The sequence below is a fragment of the Mastigoproctus giganteus genome, chromosome 10 (assembly GCF_048544385.1).
Source record: "Mastigoproctus giganteus isolate SK-2022 chromosome 10, ASM4854438v1, whole genome shotgun sequence".
Classification (NCBI taxonomy): domain Eukaryota; kingdom Metazoa; phylum Arthropoda; class Arachnida; order Uropygi; family Thelyphonidae; genus Mastigoproctus; species Mastigoproctus giganteus.
Window position 1 is genome coordinate 58,402,078 of NC_143584.1, and position 23,807 is coordinate 58,425,884.

Here is a 23,807-nt window from a genome sequence, read left to right on the forward strand (position 1 = left end):
AATGTTCCAATATTTAAATTTCTTTTTATATTTTGGCATGACTTCATAAAGTTACCAAAGTTTGCAAGTAATCATTTTAACAAGAATACAATCATTTCCATAACTGGCAGTCATGGAAGCTTGAACCACAGAATGATCACTTTCCAAAATGAGGCTTGAACACCAGTCAACTCAACGGATGTAGTACTGGCACTCTGTACTGACCTCTCCTGACTTGGCTATGTTGAGGCCTTTGCTACATCACTTTTCAATAAATTCTTAACTCCATGCCAAATTATGCCAGTGCAGTGATTCAAATCAGTAGCAGTCCAACAGGCTATTAGCACAGTTGAACTGTTACTTGCACCAATGTAATCATGATGGACAATGTAAGGAGTTTCTTAATCCTTCCATTCTTACATCAAGCACTCTAAAACAACTTCTTTTAAAGAAGTATGTTTGTAAACAAAACTGAAGAGACCATTTCACATCAAGTATCTCTTGTACTGTTAAATCAAGGAATGGTAATTATCCAAGAGAAGTTTACCAAGATTTGATGTAAGACCCAGCAAAATACACTAGCATTTTTATCACCATCCATTAACAAAGAATGGAATTATCTTCCAAGTGGTGTTAATGATAGGCATTAAAAAATTTTTTAATAAATTGATTTGAGCACTAGAAATACAAACAGTATTTATTACTCACTTGAGAAGTCGTGTTTGACACATGACTATTAGCAGCAGTAGTTTGAATACTAATGGGAGCCACAGTATTACAGTTGGAAGTTGAAATCTGAAAAAAAAAAAAAATAAAATAAATAAAATAAAATAATAATAACAATAAATAAATAATAAATGAAACAGTAATAAACAGCAAAATATTAGTACTAATAACCTAAAAGATATTTCTTGGCTAAATGCCTAAAAATATGACAGAGTTTGCTTATGCACGGGTAATATGCACACATTTCTACTAACCAAGGTAGTTGTAATGCATAATTTTAATTATATCTCATATTGTGAATACCTTCACAAGGTGTTGCCATGGTATTCTACTACTTCAAATTAGTAATGCTTCAACTATGGAGAAGACTAATGTTACTTAATCTTGGTGGATACCACCACCCAGATGCCACTGTTTCAAAACTTATTGGTTTCTCATTGGTGGGTGGGCAGGAACCCTGTTGTTGCAATAGTGACAACCCAGTTATGAAGTATAACTCCACAATATGAGAGATGCTTGATGGTGTGCATGGTTTAATCTAACCATGACTAAATGCCTAAGAGTATGAAGGAGTAGTTAAAAATGGTGCATTAAAACTACCTTGGTAGTTTAAATGCATTGTTAGAAAATATCATCCCATTTTGCATTCTTGTAACGTAATGCTTCTCAACATGAGGCCATGAGAGGATAGGCTCCATTGGAGAAGATATCATCAGCAAATTGTGATCTGAGATGCCTAGAGTACCACTCACCTCAACCATGTTAAAACCTAATTTTATTTTGCCATCTTATTTTTTCTTGATTTATCAGACTTTGGTGATGCGCATCTACTGTATTTTGTAATTCTAAGTTTTTACCCAAATTAATTAATTTTTAGTGCATCACAGCATGCATGTTGTTTTTTTTTCGGGAATATTCAAATGTCTCGTTAAATATTGCCAATCTTTGAATCACCATTTACAAGTGGAACTGAAACAGTACTATTTAAAAAGAATTCACAATAATAACAAAAGACAGTATTTTGCAAAATCGAATACAGTAACCAATTATGCTGCGAAAGTGATTCACCATTTTGTAATATTTTAGTGTAATATTCAATCGAAAAGTTTCTTCTATTATTATCTTTACCTTTTAGTAAATAAAAAAATTTTTTAAATTGTTCTGGTTTGTTTTCATCATTCTTATTTTATTATTTAAAATTTGTGGCCATTTGCCGGGATCACTAAGTGAAATTAGTTGATCTTTTATACCAGTATTGTGATCTTCACCCGAATTTTCTTTACTTACAATTGGAGTGTGAACATCTTGGACAGGTGATAATTCACGTGTTTCTGTTTCTTCATCAATAGTAGTAAAGCTACAGAATATCAAAGTCAGTGGACGTGGCTGTGGCTGGATGTCCAGAAACCTGGTAATCGAACTTTTAATTTGGTCAATTTTCATTTTTTTTCCCTTTTCTGTATTCATAAATTGAGTACTGTTTACATAATTCATAAATCATAATTTTAGTACTGTACACAGGTCTGGATGCCTCATTTTAGTAAGGATGTTGAGTTGCTAGAACAATTACAGAGAAGGGCAACAAGATTGGTGAGAGGAACAAAGGGGTGTACTTATGAAGAAAGGCTTAAGTTCTGCAAGTTGCAGCATCTGGAGACTAGGCACCTGCGAGGTGACACGACAGAGGTGTTAAGGCCTTGGATGGTTTGAGCAGGCTCAATACTGATGGGATACTTCTGCTTGCTCAGATTAAGAACCTGAGGGGTCATAGATGTGCTGAAGTTTGCCTTTAGCCAATGGGTAGTTGATTGCTGGAATAGACTTGCATCTGTTGTTGAGGAAGTTGATAGCTTAAATAAATTTAAGGCTGAACTAGACAAACATTTAGTGTGACTGGGTGGGTGAAATGGGAAGGTTTTTTTTTTTTTTTTTTTAGCTGATGCTGTATAAGCTTGCTTTCTTGAATCATATGTCTCAACTAATGCTAATGTACTCAGAAGGACTGTTTATGAGAAAAATAACAAGTGTATTGGCAATGTGGTTAGGAATGTCTGGTATTCTGGTAGGTAAATGAATAATCTGTGCAAGGTCATTGTAGTAACTGCAAAAGGCTCAGCATCTCAAACAGCTAAGTCTGTGTGACTAGAAAACTAAAGACACCTAGAGATGTGAACTTTAAAAGCACCAGGGAAATTACCTCACTGTTAGGAAAGTTTGACTGAAGAAGGTAAAGTTTAAAAGAGAGGAAGTAGTAGTAGTAGTAGTAGTGAGTCGAAGAGTTCCAAGTGATTAGTGCAGTTGGGAGAATGATAGAGGCAACAGATGAAGTTTACAGAATGGGACAGAGAAATTTTAAGCCATAGAAGATCAAAAAGAGGAGATTCTAAATTACTAAATCTTTCTGACAGGGGATATCAGAGTGGACACATGCACAAGTACAACCTCTGAAGTGAAAGAAATCGTAGAGCAAATAATTAAGACAACTGAGATGAACAATGGTTGAATCAACCAATAATTGGAATTCTTTCAGAAAACGTATATGGGGTTTAGCAGACTATAGGTAAAAATGGACGTCACTGAGACTGAACTGAGACACAGATATTTGTGAAATAAATGAGGCTGAGTTTGGGAGGTTTATATCTTTTCGGAGATAAATTTGTTCCGTTAATTTGGGTATTCATGATTTGGTGGTAAGAAAAGGTGGGAAGGACATCTTGTCTGAAGTGATGAAATTTTTGAATATGTCATAACACAGAAAGAGTATACCCAGCTCCTTACATAACCTGGCCTCAACAATGCCACCCTCCTCTGCATACACACTACTTGGACTACCTCCAGTCACTATGTGGTATAATCTGGCAGCAAGATGATACACTAGCTAACCTGGTACCTCCTAGAGAGTTACCAATTGGTTCAGTCCAGTAGAATATCTAGTGGCTGGCCTGCAAACACCGTTTCAGAGTGTACCCTCAAAATGTAAAGACTGGATCTCGCCATGATGTCCATCATAACCTCAAAAGACATCAGTCAAACTTCATTGCCGGCACTTTGTTCTGGAGACACAATATGGTTGCACCACTTCAAGCCTCCAGTAAACAAGGTGGTGATATTGCACTGGTTGATGAGAGTCATCTACCACCTAGTATTGCCTGGTACACAGAGGGGCAGCAATCCTCTGTGAGGCATGGACACCACACCTTGACCCCTGCTTATGTTAGTTTGCACACAGGTGTGAACTAACATAAGAAGCAGGTGGTGTTGGATCCATTGATCTTTTTGGTACTTATCAATGATATTGATGAAGGTACTTCAGAAAATAATAAATGAATAGATATCAGGTTTAATGTCTAAGTTTGCAGATGATACGAAGGTTGGCATGTTTGTTAATGACAGTCACAATAGCATGCTAATGCAACAGGATCTGGAAAAGTTGAGCCGGTGGGCTGAGGGGTAGCAACTGAAGTTTAACATTGTTAAATGTAAAGTACTGTATATGAATAGCACTAACCCCAGACTAACATATTAACTGGATGGTACTACACTCAGGGTAGTGGAGAATGAAAAGGACGAGTGGTAATTGTGCAGTCACATATGTAGTTTTCTGTGCAGTGCAAAAAGACTACAAGAGTAGTTCATGGTGTCTTGTCAATGATATACAGTAATTTTGCTGGCAAGGATAAGGGGGTGATTATCTCCTTGTATAAGGCAATGGTCAGGCCACACCTTGAGTCTGTATACAGGTCTGGAGGCCTCATTTTAGGAAAGGATGTAGAGCTGCTGGAACAAGTACAGAGAAGGGCAACAAGATTGATGAGTGGAACAGAGGGTTGGCATTACCAAGAAAGACTTAAGTTCTGCAAACTGCAGCTTCTGGAGACTAGGCACCTGCGAAGTGATCTAATTGAGGTGTATAAGGCCTTGAATGGATTGAGCAAGCTCAATGCTAATGGGATTCTTCCTCTTGCTCAGATTACTCACCTGAGGCAGCATAAATTCAAATCGAGGAAAGACAATTGTCAGATAGTTGCATGGAAATTCGCCTTTAGCCAGCAGTTTTTTGATAGTTGGAACAAACTTCCATCTGTTGTAGTGGAGCTCAGCAACTTAAATAAGTTCAAGGCAGACCTAGACAAACATTTGGAGTGAATGGATGGGTGAAATGAGAAGGGTATTGTTTTTTATTGGCTGATGCTATTGTTGTTTGTTGTTTGGTTTTTTTTTAGGAGCATTAGCAACTAAGGCCATATTGCTCTGGGATATGCGGTGGTCATTCCCTGACCTTTCCGCATCCTCCGTATTTGGTGGTGACGGGCTCGAACTCTGGTCTAATCAAGAATCAATCACCTGGCTACGGAGGTGCCTGGCTGATGCTATATACGCTTGCTTTCTTGCATCATATGCCCTACTAAAGTAACAGATAAATGTTAGAAAAAAAAAAAAAAAAAAAAGTCACGAAATAGGGTTAAATTTGAAAGCATCTGGAATTCTGGCCAGACATAATTGAGGGAGTATATGGTGAGAGCCCTGCCAATCAATTGGCCTTGGTGAGACTGTGCAAGGCTCGTGGGGTAGAATTTTTCTTAGTATGGTCTGTCCTTGTTTAACAGTAGAGACTGCTTCTACAGGGATGGGATTCACTTAAATACAAATAGTACAGAATATTTCCTGACTCAATCAAAGCAGTGTTAGATCGCTCTGAAAACTGTTAGCTTGGAGGGTACACAGACCAATAGATTAATAAGAGCCGTAGGCAGTTGTGAAAGTAGTTCTTGAGCTTTATCCAATGGAATGACAACAGCCTGGAAAGAAAAGTGCTGATGATTTCTAGAACTGCTGAGAGTCATCATGGAACAAGTAAATACATGGGTTGTGTTCAGGACACTAATAGTAAGAACAGGTAGAGGTAGACTTGCATGTATACCAATGCTAGGAGTATAATAAATAAATTTTAACTTCCCAGAATTGACTGGAACTTATGGGACGGTCACTCGCACACTAGCAAGACTTTTGTGGATTTATTGGATGACTGTTTTCTACAAGAGCATGCTTAAGAAGCAACTGGAGGGAGTAATACTTGATCTGATAATCAGCAGTGATCACAGAGTACTGATGTGAAATTTACTTAAAAGATGTAACCACCATCAGGGGTAAAGGAAAGGGCTTTTGCTTTCATAAAGGAGACTATAGTGGTCTCAGACAATTTTTAAATTCTATACAGTGGTACCAACTGATGATGTTACCAATAGCAAATTCCTAATGGGAAGCAATCAAGGAATATTATAGATATACTTCAGGAGGTATAAATTAAAATTAAGAAAAGAAGGTTGCAGAATAGACAGAAATTTGCCTTTAGCCAGCAAGTGGTTGTTGATTGCTGAAACAAACTTCCACGTGTTGTTGTGGAAGTTGATAGTTTAAATAAATTGGTGGAAGAACTGAACAAACTTTTGGATAGGTGAATGGTAAGTTTTTTTTTTTGGCTGATGCTGCATAAGCTTGATTTCTTGCATTTTATGGCACTGCTAATGGTATATACAGATTAAAGAGGACTTTACATGCATTGTGGAGCAGAACAATTTTTCTAAGAGAATAAGAGGTGGAGTTTCATTTCTGTCTGTATGCAGGATATTAATTGGGATGCCCTGAAAGCCTCCAGTGAGGGATATTTTAAAGGCACTATGACAAATTGGATCAAGATAGCACAAAGTGCTTGTTCTAGCAGAGAAACAGTCAACTACATCAAAATTTAAACAGAATCAAATAACAGTTCAGTATTGGAGCAGGGAGTGTTGATGAGTTCCATATATCACAGAAAAGGTGACTAGGACTTTCAGATTCTTCTTGTCGAGCACTTCTTATATGCTGATTGAGAAAGTTTGTTGCCAAGTCCTACGATTTTGGATTAAGAATGCACTTGACACTTTTTTGAAGAAGTTTATGGCAATTGTCTTCTGCAAGGAGAGTTGGAAGAAATTATGCAGGCATTCGGTATTCAATTTTATTAACAGAAATTTGCAGATGTCTCTCAAACTGCAAACTACACAGAGGAAAAACACCTGTGGAACTCCATCCACAACATCATCTTGAACAAATGATGAAAAATTATATTTTGAAAATGACAATGGAAATATTCTGTATTGAAAAAGCTCCAAGTTAAATGTGGCAAGTAACCACAGAATTTAAAGAAATGAAAGTTAAGACCTGCATTTCTCGGAAAACTTGGAAATGCCAAGGTGCTAAGTGGTGTGAAAGGCCTTTTATATAGCCAAGCATACCATTTCTTGCGAAATACAATCCATATATTTGCTTAAAATTTGATTGCAAGATTTCACATTTAACATTAATTACTATATTTAATAACCAATCTTATACAATGTGATATTAATAATTTAGTTTATTAACCTTATCACCCATACCACCCACTATACATTTAAGGTGACCTTTCAAGCATCTTACCGATACCCATTATCAGACTGTGCGGCTGACAAACTCTGCTTGCTGATGCTACCAGAACTAGGATTTTTGCACAACAGGTTCTGGTAGCATCGGCAAGCAGGAGTCTCTCAGCAGCAATGACTGATGATGGGTATCAGTAAGGTGCGTGAAATGTCACCTTAAATGTATAGTACGTGGTATAGGCGATAAGCTTAATAAACTATATTATTAATTCCACATGGAATGAGTGGTTATTTAATATAGTAATTAATCTTCATGGAAAACAACGATGTAACCATTCCCTAACTATAATTCACATTTACTTTTTTCAGAAACTATGCTGGCTTTTGTTCATCAATGAGTATCATTCTAGATACTAAGTAAAGTATGTTTTGAATTAATTTTTACTAAAATTTTCCCTAAAAAGATAATAAAGACAACCTGGCCAATAGTTTTGTGAACTGGACTAAGACTTACTCGGGTTTGGAAATGTTAGCATAACTGAATGGTGCCAGGAGATACAGTAAAAGTCCTCAGACAAGATTCAATTGAAAAAAGTCAGTAAAGAAAAAAAAGCTCTGTCATTTAAATTCTGCAGCAGCAGATTGTTAAATCCTTTTATCTTCAAATCTAAGTAAAATTCTTCACCTGCCATGGTTTTCTAAAAAATTCTGATTGCTCTGATTCAACTCTTATTCTGAGTTACATTTAACTTTTGTGGAGAATAGTTTAGAACTAAAGCTTACAAGTGACATACAAGTGCCTACAAGTGACATACAAGTTAGTGCAATTGCATCACTTCTGCACGTAGCTACATATAGAAATGATGCAAATGCATTAAGTTGTACGCAATTTAACTTTTAAGTTATATTAAACTTTTATTTTCAAGTTAAATTTGTGTTTCCATTTACCATGGCAATCAAGTTCTGGCTTACTCAATTACCCTACAATATGTCAGGCCTGCATATCAAGTTCATAAATATGCTAGTGTCCCAAGAAGTGCTGAATCAAACATAACTCCTTTTCATTTAAATAATGCATACATTTCTAAATGTTTACCTTCCTTTGACAAACAGCACATAACAATTTAAGTGAATTGAGATAAAGTTTTCTGAGCAGTGTAAAGGGAGCGTGGGTGCGAGAGTACATGTAAACAGGCGAAGCTTTTACGGCTCCAGCAAATAGAGAGGTTTTTGCTTTTTTGTTGACTTAAATTGGCATATTAATTTATTTTTTAGAGTTACTTTATATTCCTAGTAACAATACTTTAGTTTAAATTGAATTTAGATAGAGATTTTGTAGGTTATTACTTAGTAACGGAAAGGGTATCAAATCCACATGTGGACAGGTTTTGCAGCTGCCGTGAACGAAAAGTTTTTTATTATACTTAGCCTTTCATTGACTTAATTGTTAGATTAAATTATTTTCTATAAGTAGCTTATAGACCTAGTCAAGCTCCATGGTTTATTTTGAATTTAGATAGTGCAATTTGGAAAGTAAATAATACCTCGTGTCTGTAGATTAACCGTTCGTAACTTGCCACCAGTGTTATACGATACATGTGCTAGCATAAGGTTTAACGGAAAACTAGATAGAGAGTATAGTAGTATCAATTAATCAGTAAAATTTATTAATCTTATTAAATTTCATTGTCAATTGAATTGAGGATACTGTTATGGCCGCCGTTGTGTTCAGACGTATGATATATCGCTCCGTGATTTTTGTGTAAAAAATGTGTTTAAACTACAGTTTATGTTCTATAGTGTGTTCTCTCAAGAAGATATACAGTACAGGAGTCCCTTGGTGAGAAACTTTTTCCATTCTACCAGGTATTAAGTTAGATCCCAGCGTAATTTATCTGTTTCCTTTGTTGCCAGACTGCAATGGTCACCATGTGGCTGATGGCAGGGAAATAGAGAGCTGACCAATATAACGTGGCTGGCACGCTAGTATCTGGCCGTTGACTGGGGAGGTTGCCCTCATAGTGATTGTGCCCTGTGTTAACTTGTACAGAAACAACGTTCCAATATTTCTGGACTGTGTTAAAAGCAATATTATAGAGAAAATCATGACTTTTGTGCTTCCCCCCCTCCCATAAACTTTCCATGATGACGTGTGAATTTCTTACTCGTGCGACACATTGAAATCATGATGTCACCATCGTCTTCGGCGTTCCCCGAAAACACCACAGGGAACTAATCCCATTGCTCTGATTGCACTTTAGCACTTGGCTGTTCCCTCCCCCACCACGTGACCAACGGGAGAACTTAAATTTGCGATTAACAGTTGTAAGATACGTAATAAACCTACGGACTTGTGGTTAGTGTCCATCAACAGCTCTTGGAGCCCTACTTTCAACTAGCACGCCCAAAACCAGATAATCCAGAAAACCTCTTAAATCCGAAATACCAACAAAATGGAGAGAAAATCGGACAGACCTACCGTCGCTGGGGAACAAGATCAAAATAATGATTCGATATTGACAGAAAACCAAGAAGAGGCGGAGAACCCCCGCTCAGGAGCTCCCCCCCGACCAAAGGAAAAAATTGGAAAATGACTGCTCCGAAATCAGAAAGGAAAACATGCTCGCAATCCAAGCAAAAGGAGACAAATGAAGTAGCTGCCACACAGAGGACAAACGGGTTGCCAATGACGCACCAAAAAATGCGGAATCCCCCCCCCCCATGGACCCTACGCTGCCTGAAGGTTCTGTTCTGGACCAGATGCTGGTCCTCCGGGTGCAGCTCGAAAACAAGTTAAAGGAATCCTCTAGCAGAATAACCACTGCCCTCAGAGGAGAAATTGTGACCATCTGGACCAAGCTGGAAACAGTTCTACAGAAGGTCCACGTGGAAGCAATAACAAATAAGGCCAAATTGGAGGCCAACATGGAATGTGGCGCAAAACAAATGCCACAGCGGGCACTCACTTACGCAGAAACGCTGAGGAAACCTACAAATGTACAGACCAAAAGTCAATCGGTCAAAAGAAAAACCCTTCTGCCCACACCCAACATAGTGGTTGTACGACCAGTAGGGAATGAAAAATCCACCAGTGAGGAAATAAAGAAGATGGTCACAGAGAACTTGAAAGAGGACTTCGGCGCTACTAGAATCAAAGCTATCCGAAAAACCAGGAACCCCGGAATAGTTATTGAAATAGCAACCAAAGAAGAAGCACAGCAGATAATAACAAACCCCAAGATCTTCACCCTGGACCTTACCGCAGAGGCCCCCAAAAGAAAAGGGCCATCTGTAATCATTTTTGATATTGACCAGGATATGACATCTGAAAGTGTAAGGGAAGAGATATACAGGAAAAACCACCTAAACCAATTACCTGACAAGGATGAAAAACAGCTGATTATACCCAAGTACAGAACAAAATCTAGAAATAGTGGAAACTGCAACTGGGTGGTAGAGCTGGCCTCCGAAGCATGGCAGATCCTACGAATGCAAAACACCATATACATAGAGTGGAGTAGTCATAGATTTAGAGAATGTGTGGATGTACCAAGGTGCTTCCGATGCTGCAAGTACGGCCACACAACACACACCTGCGCCCAAAAAAGAAGCAACATGTGGCCACTGCTCTGAAATGGGCCACAATTACAGCAGCTTCCCAAAGAAAGAAAAAGATCCCATCTGCACCAACTGCAAATCCCTGAGGTTAGATCATGCCCATTCCACACGCGACACAAACTGCCCAACTTACCAGAAAGCTAAGAGTTCATACCAGTCACGAATCAATTATGGGGATATACCATAAGAAATTTAATAACGGAATCCTTGTGGTGCACCAAATAAGCACGCAGCGGGCCAGAGCAGTGGCCGACCAAGTACGGCAAAGCACTGATGAGGCAAACGCAGATGTTATCCTGATACAGGAGCCCTACACTCACACAAGGCAAGTCAGGGAGCTATCCGCTCCGATATAAAATTGTACAATGCAACGAAGACACTTCGAGGATGGCGGTGATAGTATGGAACCCAGAGATAACCACAACAAAAATACCACAACTCTGCACGCCATGGGCAGCATGTGCCCATATTATTAGCTCTGTTGGCAGCCTGTATATGATCTCTCTGTACTGCAGACCCAGAATAGAAATAGATTTCGCTATAACTACATATGCTACATATGGGAAACAGCAACCCCAGAGCAACATATCAACTCTGTGGTACTACACTGACAGTGGTAGAGAATGAAAGGGACCTGGGGGTGGTTGTGCAGGCAAATATGAAGTTTTCTGAGCAGTGCAGACGGGCTGCAAGAGTAGCTCATGGTGTATTGTCAATGATATATAGGAATTTTTCTAGCAGGGATAAGGAGGTGATTATTCCTTTGTATAAGGCAATGGTCAGGCCACACCTAGAGTACTGTATACAGGCCTGGAAGCCTCATTTCAAGAAGGATGCAGAGCTGCTGGAATGAGTACAGAGAAGGGCAACAAGATTAGTGAATGGAACAAAGGGGTGCTCTTACGAAGAAAGGCTTGTTTTGCGAATTACAGTGTCTGGAAACTAGGCACCAGCGAGGTGATCTGATAGAGGTGTACAAAGCCTTGTATGGTTTGAGCATGCTCAATGCTGATGGGATTCTTCCTCTTGCTCAGAATAATCACCTGAGAGGGCATAAATTCAAATTGAGGAAAGACAGATGTAGGATAGATGTGCGGAAATTTGCCTTTAGCCAGCGGGTGGTTGGTAGGTGGAACAGACTTCCATCCCTTGTCGTGGAAGTTGATAGCCCAAATAAGTTTAAGGCTCGGCTGGACAGGTATTTCGAACGAACAGAGGGGTGAAGTGGAAGTGGTTATTATTTTTTTATTTATTTATTTTTATTTTTTTTTTGGCTGATGCTGCATAAGCTTGCTTTCTTGCATCAAATGCCTCTACTAATGCTAATGCTAATAACTTACCTACAAACAGTGCAAGAAACCCTAGCATGACAAAGAGTCGTAATCGGCGCCGATGTAAACTGCCGCTCCCCTGTCTGGCACAGCACTACACCAGACCGACGAGGTACCAGGAATGGACAGAGGCTTGAGGAGTTCCTAGCAAATTCTATCTTCACTGTAAAGAATCAACCCTTCAATCTACCGACATACTGCAACACCTTATGGGAATCAACCATAGACATCACGCTAACCACAAGAAACATAGAAGCTCGTGTGACCGATTGGACTGTGCAAAATGCCTGGACCACATCGGATCACCGCACAATCACCTTCAATATCAAGAGAACAATGCCAAGACCAACAAATGGCAAATACATGGCGAGCAGGTTCGCCATCAAAAAGGCAAACTGGGAGCTCTTTCGAGAACAATTGATCTGCAAAGCACAAGAGGAAGTGACCGGATGGGAGAGTGACAGGAAGGAAAACGTAGACAAGATGCAGGAGAAAGTCACCCCCAATTATAACCACTGCAGCGGAAGACACCCTCCGTAGGAGCCATGCCGTGGTGGACCCCGAGGTTACAAAGACTAAGAAAGCAAGTTCAAATAAAGAGAAAAGAATACCAGAGGGCACGGAGAACCTGGCCAACCGCAGCGGTAGCCTATCTAAGACATCAATACCAACAGCTACGCAATGCCTACACTGAAAAAATAAAGAAAAATAAGAAAGCCTCCTGGGAGCGACTAGTCTCTGCGACCGGAAATGAGAATCCCTGGGGGGTTGTATACAAAATAACCACAAATAAGCTCCCCAGGGGGAAAATAACGATGGCAACAAAAACGCCTCAAGGATCCCTCACTAAACCATGGGATGATTCAATTAATAACATTCTAAATACAATCATTCTAGAACCCCCAGAAAACCTCAGTGACAAGCAATAAGAAATCTTCCAAGCGAACGAGGCATAAACATCGCAACAAATGGAGCCGCCCTTCACCATGGAGGAGCTACAAAATGCTGTGGCACAGATGTGAAATAGGAAATGCCCGGGACCGGACCTCCTGGAACCGGAGCTGATCAAAAAGGCTGTGGAACACATACCTGGCCTCCTGCTCAAACTTCTAAACTGCTGCCTGCAAGCGGGGAAATTTCCGACATCCTGGAAAACCGCAAATCTGAAACTCATCCTGAAGAACCCTAACGAGCCACCAGAACAACCGGATTCCTACCGACCGATAGCTTTACTGACTACCCTGAGTAAACTATACGAAAGGCTGTTGCATAAAAGAATTATGAACCACTACAAAGCTGCAAACCTAGAATCACCAAAACAATATGGATTCAAACCGGGATTATCAACCACAGAAGCAGTCCAAAACCTTATATTCAAAGCAACCCAACGCGACAGGAAGTACTTCTTAGTCATTGCAGTGGACTTCGCAAGGGCATTCGACACCCTGTGGTGGGCGAGCGTCCTCGGCCGGCTCCGGGAGGCAGGGCTCCAAACAAACCTCTACAAGTTTATAAAGGATTACCTAACTGACCGAAGAATTGAGGTGGTAACACCTTTTTGAAAAGTGGCTCGATGGGCCAGGAGGGGGTGCCCCCAGGGCTCGGTCCTGGGGCTGCTCATGTGGAACATTGTCTTTGACGACTTCCTGGCTCAGGACTTGAGCGAAGTGAGCTGCCAGGCCTTTGTTGACGATTTGGTCCTGATGGTGGAGGCGAACTCCAGATCGGGCCTGGAGACTCATGCAAACCAGGCAATACAGGTGTTACAGGATTGGGCAAAGCTACACATGTTGAAGATCTCACCCATGAAGATGAACTCTGTTCTACTGAAAGGAGTGCTTGACATCCACAGACCACCGCAAATAAAGATAGCAGGAGCAACCAGCAAACTTGCAAAACAAATACGATACTTAGGAATTACAATCGACAGTAATTTATCCTTCACCCCTCACATCATCCACCTGAAAGAAAAACTAAGGAATTACGCAGCATTAATAGCAAGAGTCTCATTAATAGCAAGTAAAGATGAATATGGCTAAAACAAAAGTAAGGATGAGCAAGTATGCCACAGAAAGGGATATAATGATTGAAGGAGCAGTAATTGAAAAGGTGGAGTTATATACTTATCTGGGACAAATTATTAGCTGTAATAATGATAAATGGCTGGAAGTCAAGAGAAGAATAAATTTTGGATGGATAGCATTCAGGAAATATAGTCACATACTGAAGGGCAATATCCCAGATTGTCTAAAATGTAAAAAAATGAACCAATGTATACTCCCCACCATGACTTATTGAAGTGAAACTTGGGTATTTCTCACAACACCAAAGGCAGATATTGTTGGGATATCAGAGACGTAGTGTCACACAGATTTAAGGAATGCAGAACTGGAATTTGGGGAGTACAATGTGTACAGAAAGGATAGGAAGGGAGGAGGAGTTATGCAATTTGTTAAGAAACACATAAAAACCAAGGAAGTGAAGCCAGTCGACATCGCTGGACAGTGCAGTGTCGAGTCAGTTTGGTGTGACATAAGCACTGGGAGATCAAAATTGAGAGTAGGAGTGTGCTATAGGCCTAATGAATCTGATGAGTATAATAAGAAACTGTACAAGGAAATAGAGTGGGCCAGTAAATCAGAGAGCCTTATAATAGGGGATTTTAATTTCCCAGATATTGCCTGGAATTTGTGGGTTGGTCACTCACTAGCAAGGCTTTTGTGGATTTATTGGATGATTGTTTTCTACATCAACATGTTCGGGAGGCAACTAGAGGGAGTAATACTCTTGATCTGATTATCAGCAGTGATTCTTCATGCATTAAGAATCTGCAGATAAAGGAACCATTAGGTGGCAGTGATCAGTGTGCTGAAGCGGGATTTACTCAAAGAGGTGACTACCATCAGGGGTAAAGGGAAGAGTTTTTGCTTTCATAAAGGCGAATACGATGGTCTGAGACAGTATTTAATTTCTATACAGTGGGACCAACGATGATGTTACCAACAGCAAATTCAAAATGGGAAGCATTCAAAGAACTTATCTTGGAAGCTACTAGGCTTTACATACCAACTAAGAAATATTGTTCAAGGTTTAGGCCTAAATGGAGGTCAGATGAACTAATGAGACATATGGCAGAGAAGAAAAATGAATGGGATACATATAAATTAACATGTGACACAGAAGCCTATGATAGATATAAGCTGATCTGTAACCAAGTTAAAAAGGAGGTTAGGCAGGTAAAGGCAGATTACGAGAAATCTTTGGCAAAGGATGCAAAGAAAAACAGCAAAGATTTCTTTACTTATATAAACTCTAGAAGGAAGAGGATGAATCAGATTGGCCCACTTGATATCGATGGTTCAACTGTTGATGATCCTGCTCAGGTAGCTAACAAACTAAACGAATATTTTGCATCGACATTCACACATGAGTAGTTATTCAGCAAGGGGAATGCCAGAGGTGTATTCAACTCTGGAAGTAAGCTAGATAATCTTGTAATAACTGAGAGTAAAGTGGAGGAGAAATTGTTGAAGATAAACACAAGAAAGGCACCTGGGGTGGATGGGAACTATCCAGTTATATTAAAGGAGACAGCAAAGGAAGTAAGCAAACCCTTAGCCATAATTATGAGAGCTTCCTTGGACTAAGGGGACGTACCCATAGACTGGAGATGTGCAAATGTGACCCCAATTCACAAAGGAGGATCAAAGGCTGACACAAGTAATTATAGTCCTATGAGTTTAACTTCTGTTCCAGGAAAATTAATGGAGGCACTGGTTAAAGAAGCACTGGAGGATCATCTAGACAAGACTTCAGTTATAGCTCGGACACAGCATGGTTTTGTTAAGGGAAAGTCTTGCCTGACCAATTAGTTTGGGTACTATGATGCAGTTACAAAAGAACTGGATGCAGGGAATAACTTTGATATTATATATTTGGATCTTAGAAAGGCTTTTGATACTGTTGCACATGGAAGACTGCTGCACAAATTAGAGCAGTGTGGCATTGGAGGCAAATTGCTGCTATGGCGAAAGGGATGATTGAGCGGGAGAAGACAGAGTGGTAATCAATGGACACTGCTCATCGTGGACTAATATTATCAGTGGAGTCCTTCAGGGTTCTGTGTTGGGTCCATTATTGTTTTCTGTATTTATAAATGATATTGATGATGGTATATCAAGCTTAATGTCCAAGTTTGCACACGATACAAAGGTTGGCAGGGTTGTTAAGGACACTACTGACGCTATGCTGCTGCAACAGGATCTGGAAAGGTTGAGCAGATGGGTGAGAGGTGGCAAATTAAGATTAACATTGACAAATGTAAAGTAGTACATATGGGAAACAGCAACCCCAGAGCAACGTATCAACTCTGTTGTATTACACTACAGTGGCTTAAGTTTTGCAAATTACAGTGTCTGGAGACTAGGCACCGGCGAGGTGTATAAAGCCTTGAATGGTTTGAGCATGCTCAATGCCGATGGGATTCTTCCTCGTGCTCAGAATAATCACCTGAGAGGGCATAAATTCAGACTGAGGAAAGACAGAAGTAGGATAGATGTGTGGAAATTTGCCTTTAGCCAGCGGGTAGTTGGTTGGTGGAACAGACTTCCATCCCTTGTTGTGGAAGTTAATAGCCTAAATAAATTTAAGGGTAGACAGGTATTTCAAACGAACGGAGGGGTGAAATAAAAGTGTGTTTTTTTTTTTTTTTTTTTTGTTTTGTCTGATGCTGCATAAGCTTGCTTTCTTGCATCATATGCCTCTATTAATGCTAATGTGAAAAGCCATACACAAGAGAATAAGCAGTGATAAAACCAGCAATTATAAATGGAGAGAGGTTCTCATCGATGAAGCTGTAAAATAAGATTGCTACAATCCCACTTGGAAAGGATACAGTTAATCGTCAAAACATGTCAAGTGATATCAAAGCTCAATTAATTTCTTCTATGAAAAAAAAAAACAAAAAACAAAACAACAACGAAGGTTTTCTCTCTTCAATTAGAGAATCCTTGTGAATTTTGAACAGCACCAAAATTTAAGATGTTTAAATGGTTTATTGTATGCCAAGGAAAAACTACAACAAATGACACGATTAATATTCAAATAATGGCCTGCACTAGAAATGCATTGTTGGTGTTTGTGCAGATTTCGCTGCTGCAATAACAGGCTTGCATTCTATAGTTGCTGCAAAAGTTCATGAAGTTGCACGTGAGGATTTTCAAGCAAAACATTGCATGATACATTGTGAACAACTTGCTGGAAAAGTAATGGTTCCAGAACTGTCTCAACTGTTATCTGAAGTAGTGAATTTCATCAAAGCCAATGTGCAAAATAGCTGATTATTTAAAGTTTTTGTGATGAGATGGGTACAGAACAATTCTAGCAGAGTTGTTCAATAACACAAATTGGGTTTCAAAATTTGCATATTTGGCAGATATTTTTTCACTTCTTAATGAACTAAATTTAATATTAAGTTCCAAAAGGTTTCTATCTTCCACTTACAATATAATTGTTTAAAAATAAATTAACTGTTTGGGAACATAGCGTAGATGAAGGAGTATTCGATATGTTACAGTTTTTCGGAAGTTGATGACAAAAGAAAGTAGCATTAGCAAAATTTCCAAGCTTGTTTGAGCATTTAGATAAACTGGATACCAATTTCGATAAGTATTTTCCATCTAAAGTGATCCACAATTCATTTTTTGTGGGTAATAGATCGATTCATTCATTTTGAACGTGAAATGAATAAGATGTCAGTTTCAGAGTAAGAAAACGTCATTGAATTAACAAGTGATCAAACGTTGAAAACTTTATTTAAGAATTTGCCTTTGGAAACATTTTGGCTTAAAATTAAACAAGAATATAGTCAACTCAGTGAGAAAGCTGTAAAGAAACTTGTACATTCCCTTCAACATACCTTTGTGAGATGGGTTTCTCTGCCATGGCAGCTGTAAAAACTAAGGAAAGAAACTGTCTCCAACTTGAGCATAGACTTCGACTTTCCAGTTCTTGCATTATGCCAAGAACTGATATCAACCAAGAACTCTTTATCAACCAAGTACAACCCAAGGTTTCTTATTAATAAAAAATTGTAATGTATGATTTGTTTTTCATTAATAATTAATGCAAAAACATTATTTTGTTATTATTAAAATTATTAAATCCTTCAAAATATCACCAATAATTATAGTACTACTTATATACTTATAAATGTAGAAATACACCAATTACAAAAACTGAGGTTTTTCTTTTTACTATGATGAGACCAATGGTTCATGAGGAGGTGATAATGGGATGCAGGAGGCAAAAGGTTGAGAGCCAATACAGTAATCAGTTTGTAAAAATTACAAACAGCTATCTAATATTATCAAAGATGCAAAAATCAGCCACACTATGTTATCCCATACACAAAGTGTGTTTTTGGATAATATGTAAGTAATCCAGAATAAATTTTTTCAGATAATTTGAAAGTTTTAAAAACAGAAAAATTAGATTTCAGATTGGCTTGGTTTTGGTTTTTTATGGTGCATGGGCAATAAGGCCCAGACTTCAGGCACAGCATGGGTTTAAGAGGGAAATCTTGTGTGACCAATTTGATTGGATACTATGACATGGTTACAAAGGAACTGGATACAAAAAATAATTTTCGTATCATATACTTGGATTTCAGGAAAGCTTTTGATACCGTTGCACATAAAAGATTACTGTACACACTGGAGTAGTGTGGCATTAAGGGGAAGTTGCTGCTATGGATAAAGGGATGATTCAGTGGGGGAAAGACAGACAGTGGTAATCAGTGGACACTGCTATTCGTGGACTAATGTTATTAGCGGAGTCTCCAGGGTTCGGTGCTGCACCCACAGTTGTTTTCTATATTTATGAAGGCATATCGCTTAATGCCCAAGTCTGCAGATGATACAAAGGTTGGTGGGTTGTTTAATAACAGGAATGATGGAATGCTAGTGCAACAAGGTCTAGAAAAGTTAAGCAGATGGGCTGAAAAATAGCATTTAAACTTTAAATTTGACAAATGCTGTTGTTGTTTAAGAGCTATTGGCACAAGAGCAGCTTAGGCTATAATGCACCTAGCCTGGGTAAACTTGACAAATGCAGAGGATTGCATATGGGTAGCAGTAACCCCAGAGTAACATACTAACTGTTTAATACTACACTCAGGGTAGTTAGAGGAAAATGAAAAAGAAGTGGAGATAATTGTGACACCTGATATGAAGTAAGTTCTCTGAGCAGTGCACAGAGGCTGTCAGGACAGCTTGTGGGATTTTGTCAATGATATACATTAATTTTTTCTAGCAAGATAAGAAGGTGATTATCGCATTGTTCAAGGCAATGGTCAGGCCACATCTTGAGTACTCCGTACAAGTCTGTAGGCCTCATTTTAGAAAGGATATAGAACTACTGAAAAAGTACAGAGAATGACAAGGAGATTGAGGAGTGGAACAAAGGGGTACTCTTACCAAGAAAGACCCCAGTTGTACAAACTATAGCATCTGGAGGGTAGGCACCTGTGAGGTGATCGACTGAAGTGTTTAAGGCTTTGAATGTATTGATCAAGCTCACTGCGAACAGGATTCTTCCCCTTGCGAAACACGAGGAACACAAATTAAAATTGAAGAACATGGAGGGTGGTTGTTATTATTTGGTTTTTAGGAGCATTAGCAACTAAGACCATATTGCTCCAGGAATATGCGGTGGTCATTCCCTGACCTTTCTACATCCTCCGTATTTGGTGGTGACGGCTCGAACCCCGGTCTAATCAAGAAGCGTGTGCTACGCATTGCTGCTCCTCCCACCTGGCTACGGAGGTGCCAACATGGAGGGAACGGATAGTTTAAACCAAAAGTGTTTTTTTTGGCTGATGCTGCATAAGCTCTCTCTCTCTCTCTCTCTCTCTCTCTCTCTCTCTCTCTCTCTCTCTCTCTCTCTCTCTCTCTCTCTCTCTCTCTCTCTCTCTCTCTCTCTCTCTCGCATCATTTGCTACTATTACTGCTAAAGATAGTCTAAGAAAGCCATAAATGTTTCTAAATGTTTAATTTTTTCAAAAACTTTGAGAATGTCCAGCAGCAAAAAGTATGAATGCAAAATGTAAAATGGTGACATAGTTATTTTATTTACAAACTGTTTACCTTAACAGCCACTGTTTGCTGATGACTTGAAGGTTGTTGCATTATACCAGGTGTACTTGGACGAGAAGAAATTGTATTCAGTCCAGTTATACTAGGGTGTGGCATGTTGCTGACTGCAGAAAGACGAGCTTCTGATACATTCTTAAAAACAAAGATAGTAGGTTTAGCAAACTTTCTACTGAATGCCAGTATTAGACTATGCAATACTAAAATAAAAAAAAAATTAATTAATCAAATAATTTTTTTTCTAATTGTTTAATACTGCAGGTCGAAGGCCTCTCCAGCAAATTTCCAGTTCCTTCTGTTTTGCACAATGGCCATCCATTTACTAACCATGAACTCTTGAATTTCATCTGTCCATCTCTGTTGTTGTCTTCCAGGTTTTCTTTTGCTCCTCTGGGTACCATTCTGATATTTTCTTAGTTCATCTATCATCATGTCTTCGAGCTGTGTCCTACTCAATGCCATTTCAGTTCTTTAGTTTTGATAAGAATGTCCTTTATTTGTGTTTACTGCCTAATCCACGTGTTTCTCTTCCTATCTAACAGTCAAATTCTTAATAGAATTCGTTTCATTTTTTCACTGTGTAGTTTTCAGCTTCTCTTCCATTCTTTTTGGTGAGTGTCCAAGTTTCACTTCCATTTGCTCTCTCCATTACCTGCGATATTACGTGAAAGTGACACATAGTTGAGAATTGTGTCCTAAAGCCAGCTGGCTCTTTCGGTAGATTTTCGTCATGTATTTTCTAATCTGTTAGTAATGACCCTTGTGATCAACTTATAAACATGGGACAACAAGCTAATTGGACTTTAATCTTCAATTTCTGATTTATCTTCTTTCTTATGCAGCAAAATTATGATTGCATTATTCCACTCCTTAGGTGTCATGCATCTTCCTCCCAATTTTAACAACTATACTGTAACTTCATCTTCACATAGGGCTTTCTTTCTCTCTTTTTTTTTTTTTTTATATAAACACTAAACATGAGGTATTAGAACCTGTAGTAGTTACTACCGTACATGGGTTGGAGGTTGAGAAGATGAAACAAAATATTTGTTGACATTGGACTTGAACTTCTGTAGACTGTAATTTTCAGGAAATACATATGAAGGAAGGTTGTTCCAGAAAACGGCAGTTGAATGAATAAACAAGGAAGATGAAAATTTGGTTCTGTGAGTTTCAAGTTGGACAGTAAATGGATGTTGGCTGGTGGCAGCACGTGTTCGGACTGTTTTGAAAGAGAGAGTGGGAATTATAGAGCCAATTCAGAAGAACAGTGCCCGTGGAAATATCTGTAGAAGAGGCATGCAACAGAAACCTAACTGCTCTCTTCTGAATGGAATCAAGAAGCCTAAGCGGGGTTTTGGAGCACTACCCCAGATGTGGGAACAATATTCCATGGTAGGGCAGATTTGCGATTCGTAAAGAGCTAACAGCTGTTTGGAAGAAAAGTAACGGCGAGAGCGAAAGAGAAAACCAAGTATTTTAGATGCAGAGGAAGCAATATTTGTAATGTGCTTATGCCAAGAGAGATTAGAAGTCAGGGTAATCCCAAAAGAGATATATCATTTTGCCTAGAAATCGGAGTGTCACCAAAGATAAGCATAGGAGCGGAAGAATCGTTTTGCGAGATATAAGACAAGACTGAGTTTTAGAAGGATTGAATTCAACTAAGTTGTCTTTGCCCCACTGGAGAATCACCTGGAGATCGGCATTTAAGGAATTGGTAGCAGATTTTCGAGATGTTGAAGTTGATTGAGCAGGACAAGGTTTCTCAAAATGGAAAGTGGAATTTAATGTGCGACCATCGGCAAAACTATGGATAGGATTTCTAGTCAATGGAAGAAGGTCATTAATATACAAGAGGAAAAGTACTGAATCCTGGGGGGGACCCGCATTAGTTGGAGAAGTTAGAAGACAGAGAGCCATCTACCATCACCCTCAGTGAGCGATCAGAGAGAAAACTGGATAACAAATTACTAAAAACAGTTGGCAAACCATAAAATGGAAGCTTGTTTAGAAGACCTTTATGCCAAACATGATCAAAAGCCTTTGAAATGTCAAGGGCAACTGCTTTTGTTTCACCAAACTTTCCAATTGAATTAGTCGACAAATGGGTAACATAAGCCAGAATATCACCAGTGGATCGACACAGATGGAATCTATACTGGTGATCGTTGATCAGATGGAAGGTTTCTAGGAAGTTTAAGAGTTGGCGGTGAATTGATTTCTCCATTACTTTAGAAATAGTAGAAGTAACTGCAATGGGACGATAATTGGATGGGAGGGATTTGTCACCCTTTTTAGGAACTGGCTGGATATGAGCAAATTTCCAAGCAGAAGGAAAAACACCTTTGGAATAAGAAAGTGAAAAAGGCGGCAAAGAACAGGAGTAAGTTCAGGAGCACAGGTTTTGAGAACAAGCGGAGAAATACAATCAGGACCTAGAGCTTTCTTAGCATCAAAATTTGTCAAAATCCTTCTGACATCCTTTTGACGGAAGGCCACAGGAGGCAATGAAAGGAGCTCGTTGGGAATGGTGGGAGGTGTTTTACCAAGATGATTAATACATGAGTTGGAAGAAAAATGGGATGCTAGCAGGACAGCTTTATCCTTGGCTGAAGTGACAACAGAACCATCTGGTTTCGATAGAGGTGGGAGCAGGGATGGCAAAAGTTGCGGCCAATAGCTTTGGCAAGAGACCAGAATGCTTGGCTACCATTAGGGCAAGAATGCAAGTTTTCTGTTCTTAGCCTGTTCAAAATCTTGTTTGGACTGATTAATGACTGCTTTACAATTGTTGCGAGCTTTGGTGTAGGCAAAAAATGAAACTGGGGAATTGGAAACAAGACAATTACGATATGCAACATTTTTCTGTTGAACAGCCTTAGCACATTTATTGGAAAACCAAGGTTTAGATAAAGGATGAGATTTTAAAGTGGAGTGTGGAATAAAGGATTCCATTCCTGCTAGAATAATTTCACTGACACGATCTGAGCAAACGGTGACATCAGAAGTTTTGAAACAGTAATCCAACCAAGGAAAAGAAGAAAAGAAGTCTCACAGGTCATCCCATTTTGCATTCTTGTAATGCCAAAGAATACGAGGTTCGGAATAGCCATGAGATAAAGGTTCCATTGGAGAAGAGACAATCACGAAGTTGCGATCTGAGGTGTCTAAAGGACCTCTCACTACGACTGTGTACTTAGAAGGGTTGTTTGTGAGAAAAAGATCAAGTGTGTTGTCTGTATGGTTAGGATTGTCCAGTATTCTTGTAGGTAAATTAACAATCGCAAAAGCCTCAGCATCTTGACCAGCTGGGTCGGTGTGACTAGAAAACGGAAGCCAGCTGGAGTTGGGAACATTAGAATCACAAGGAAAATTACCTCACTGTTAGGAAAGTTGGACTGGAGAAAGTCAAAGAGATCCAAGTGATTAATGGAGTTCGGAGAATGGTAGACACAACAGATGAATTTGACACAAGGAGGTAGAGAGATTTTAAGCCAGAAAAGAGGAGATTCCAAATTACCAAGTCTGACAGGGAATATTGGAATGAACATATGCACAAGTACCACCTTTGAGGCGAAAGAAATAATACAGCGAATAATTTG

General features: G+C 39.1%; 1 protein-coding gene across 4 annotated transcripts in view; it reads right to left on the minus strand.

The window, feature by feature from the left end:
* Nucleotides 1-23,807, minus strand: part of LOC150079046 (transcription initiation factor TFIID subunit 4B-like) — a 634,753-nt gene that overhangs the window by 509,926 nt on the left and 101,020 nt on the right. For all 4 annotated transcript variants that reach the window (XM_090382248.1, XM_090382247.1, XM_090382250.1 and 1 more), the window contains exons 4-5: nucleotides 20,197-20,337; nucleotides 688-774 (exon numbers count right to left, since the gene is read on the minus strand). In XM_090382248.1, the coding sequence (XP_090238374.1) occupies nucleotides 688-774; nucleotides 20,197-20,337 (228 nt within the window). The remainder of the gene's footprint in view (nucleotides 1-687; nucleotides 775-20,196; nucleotides 20,338-23,807) is intronic.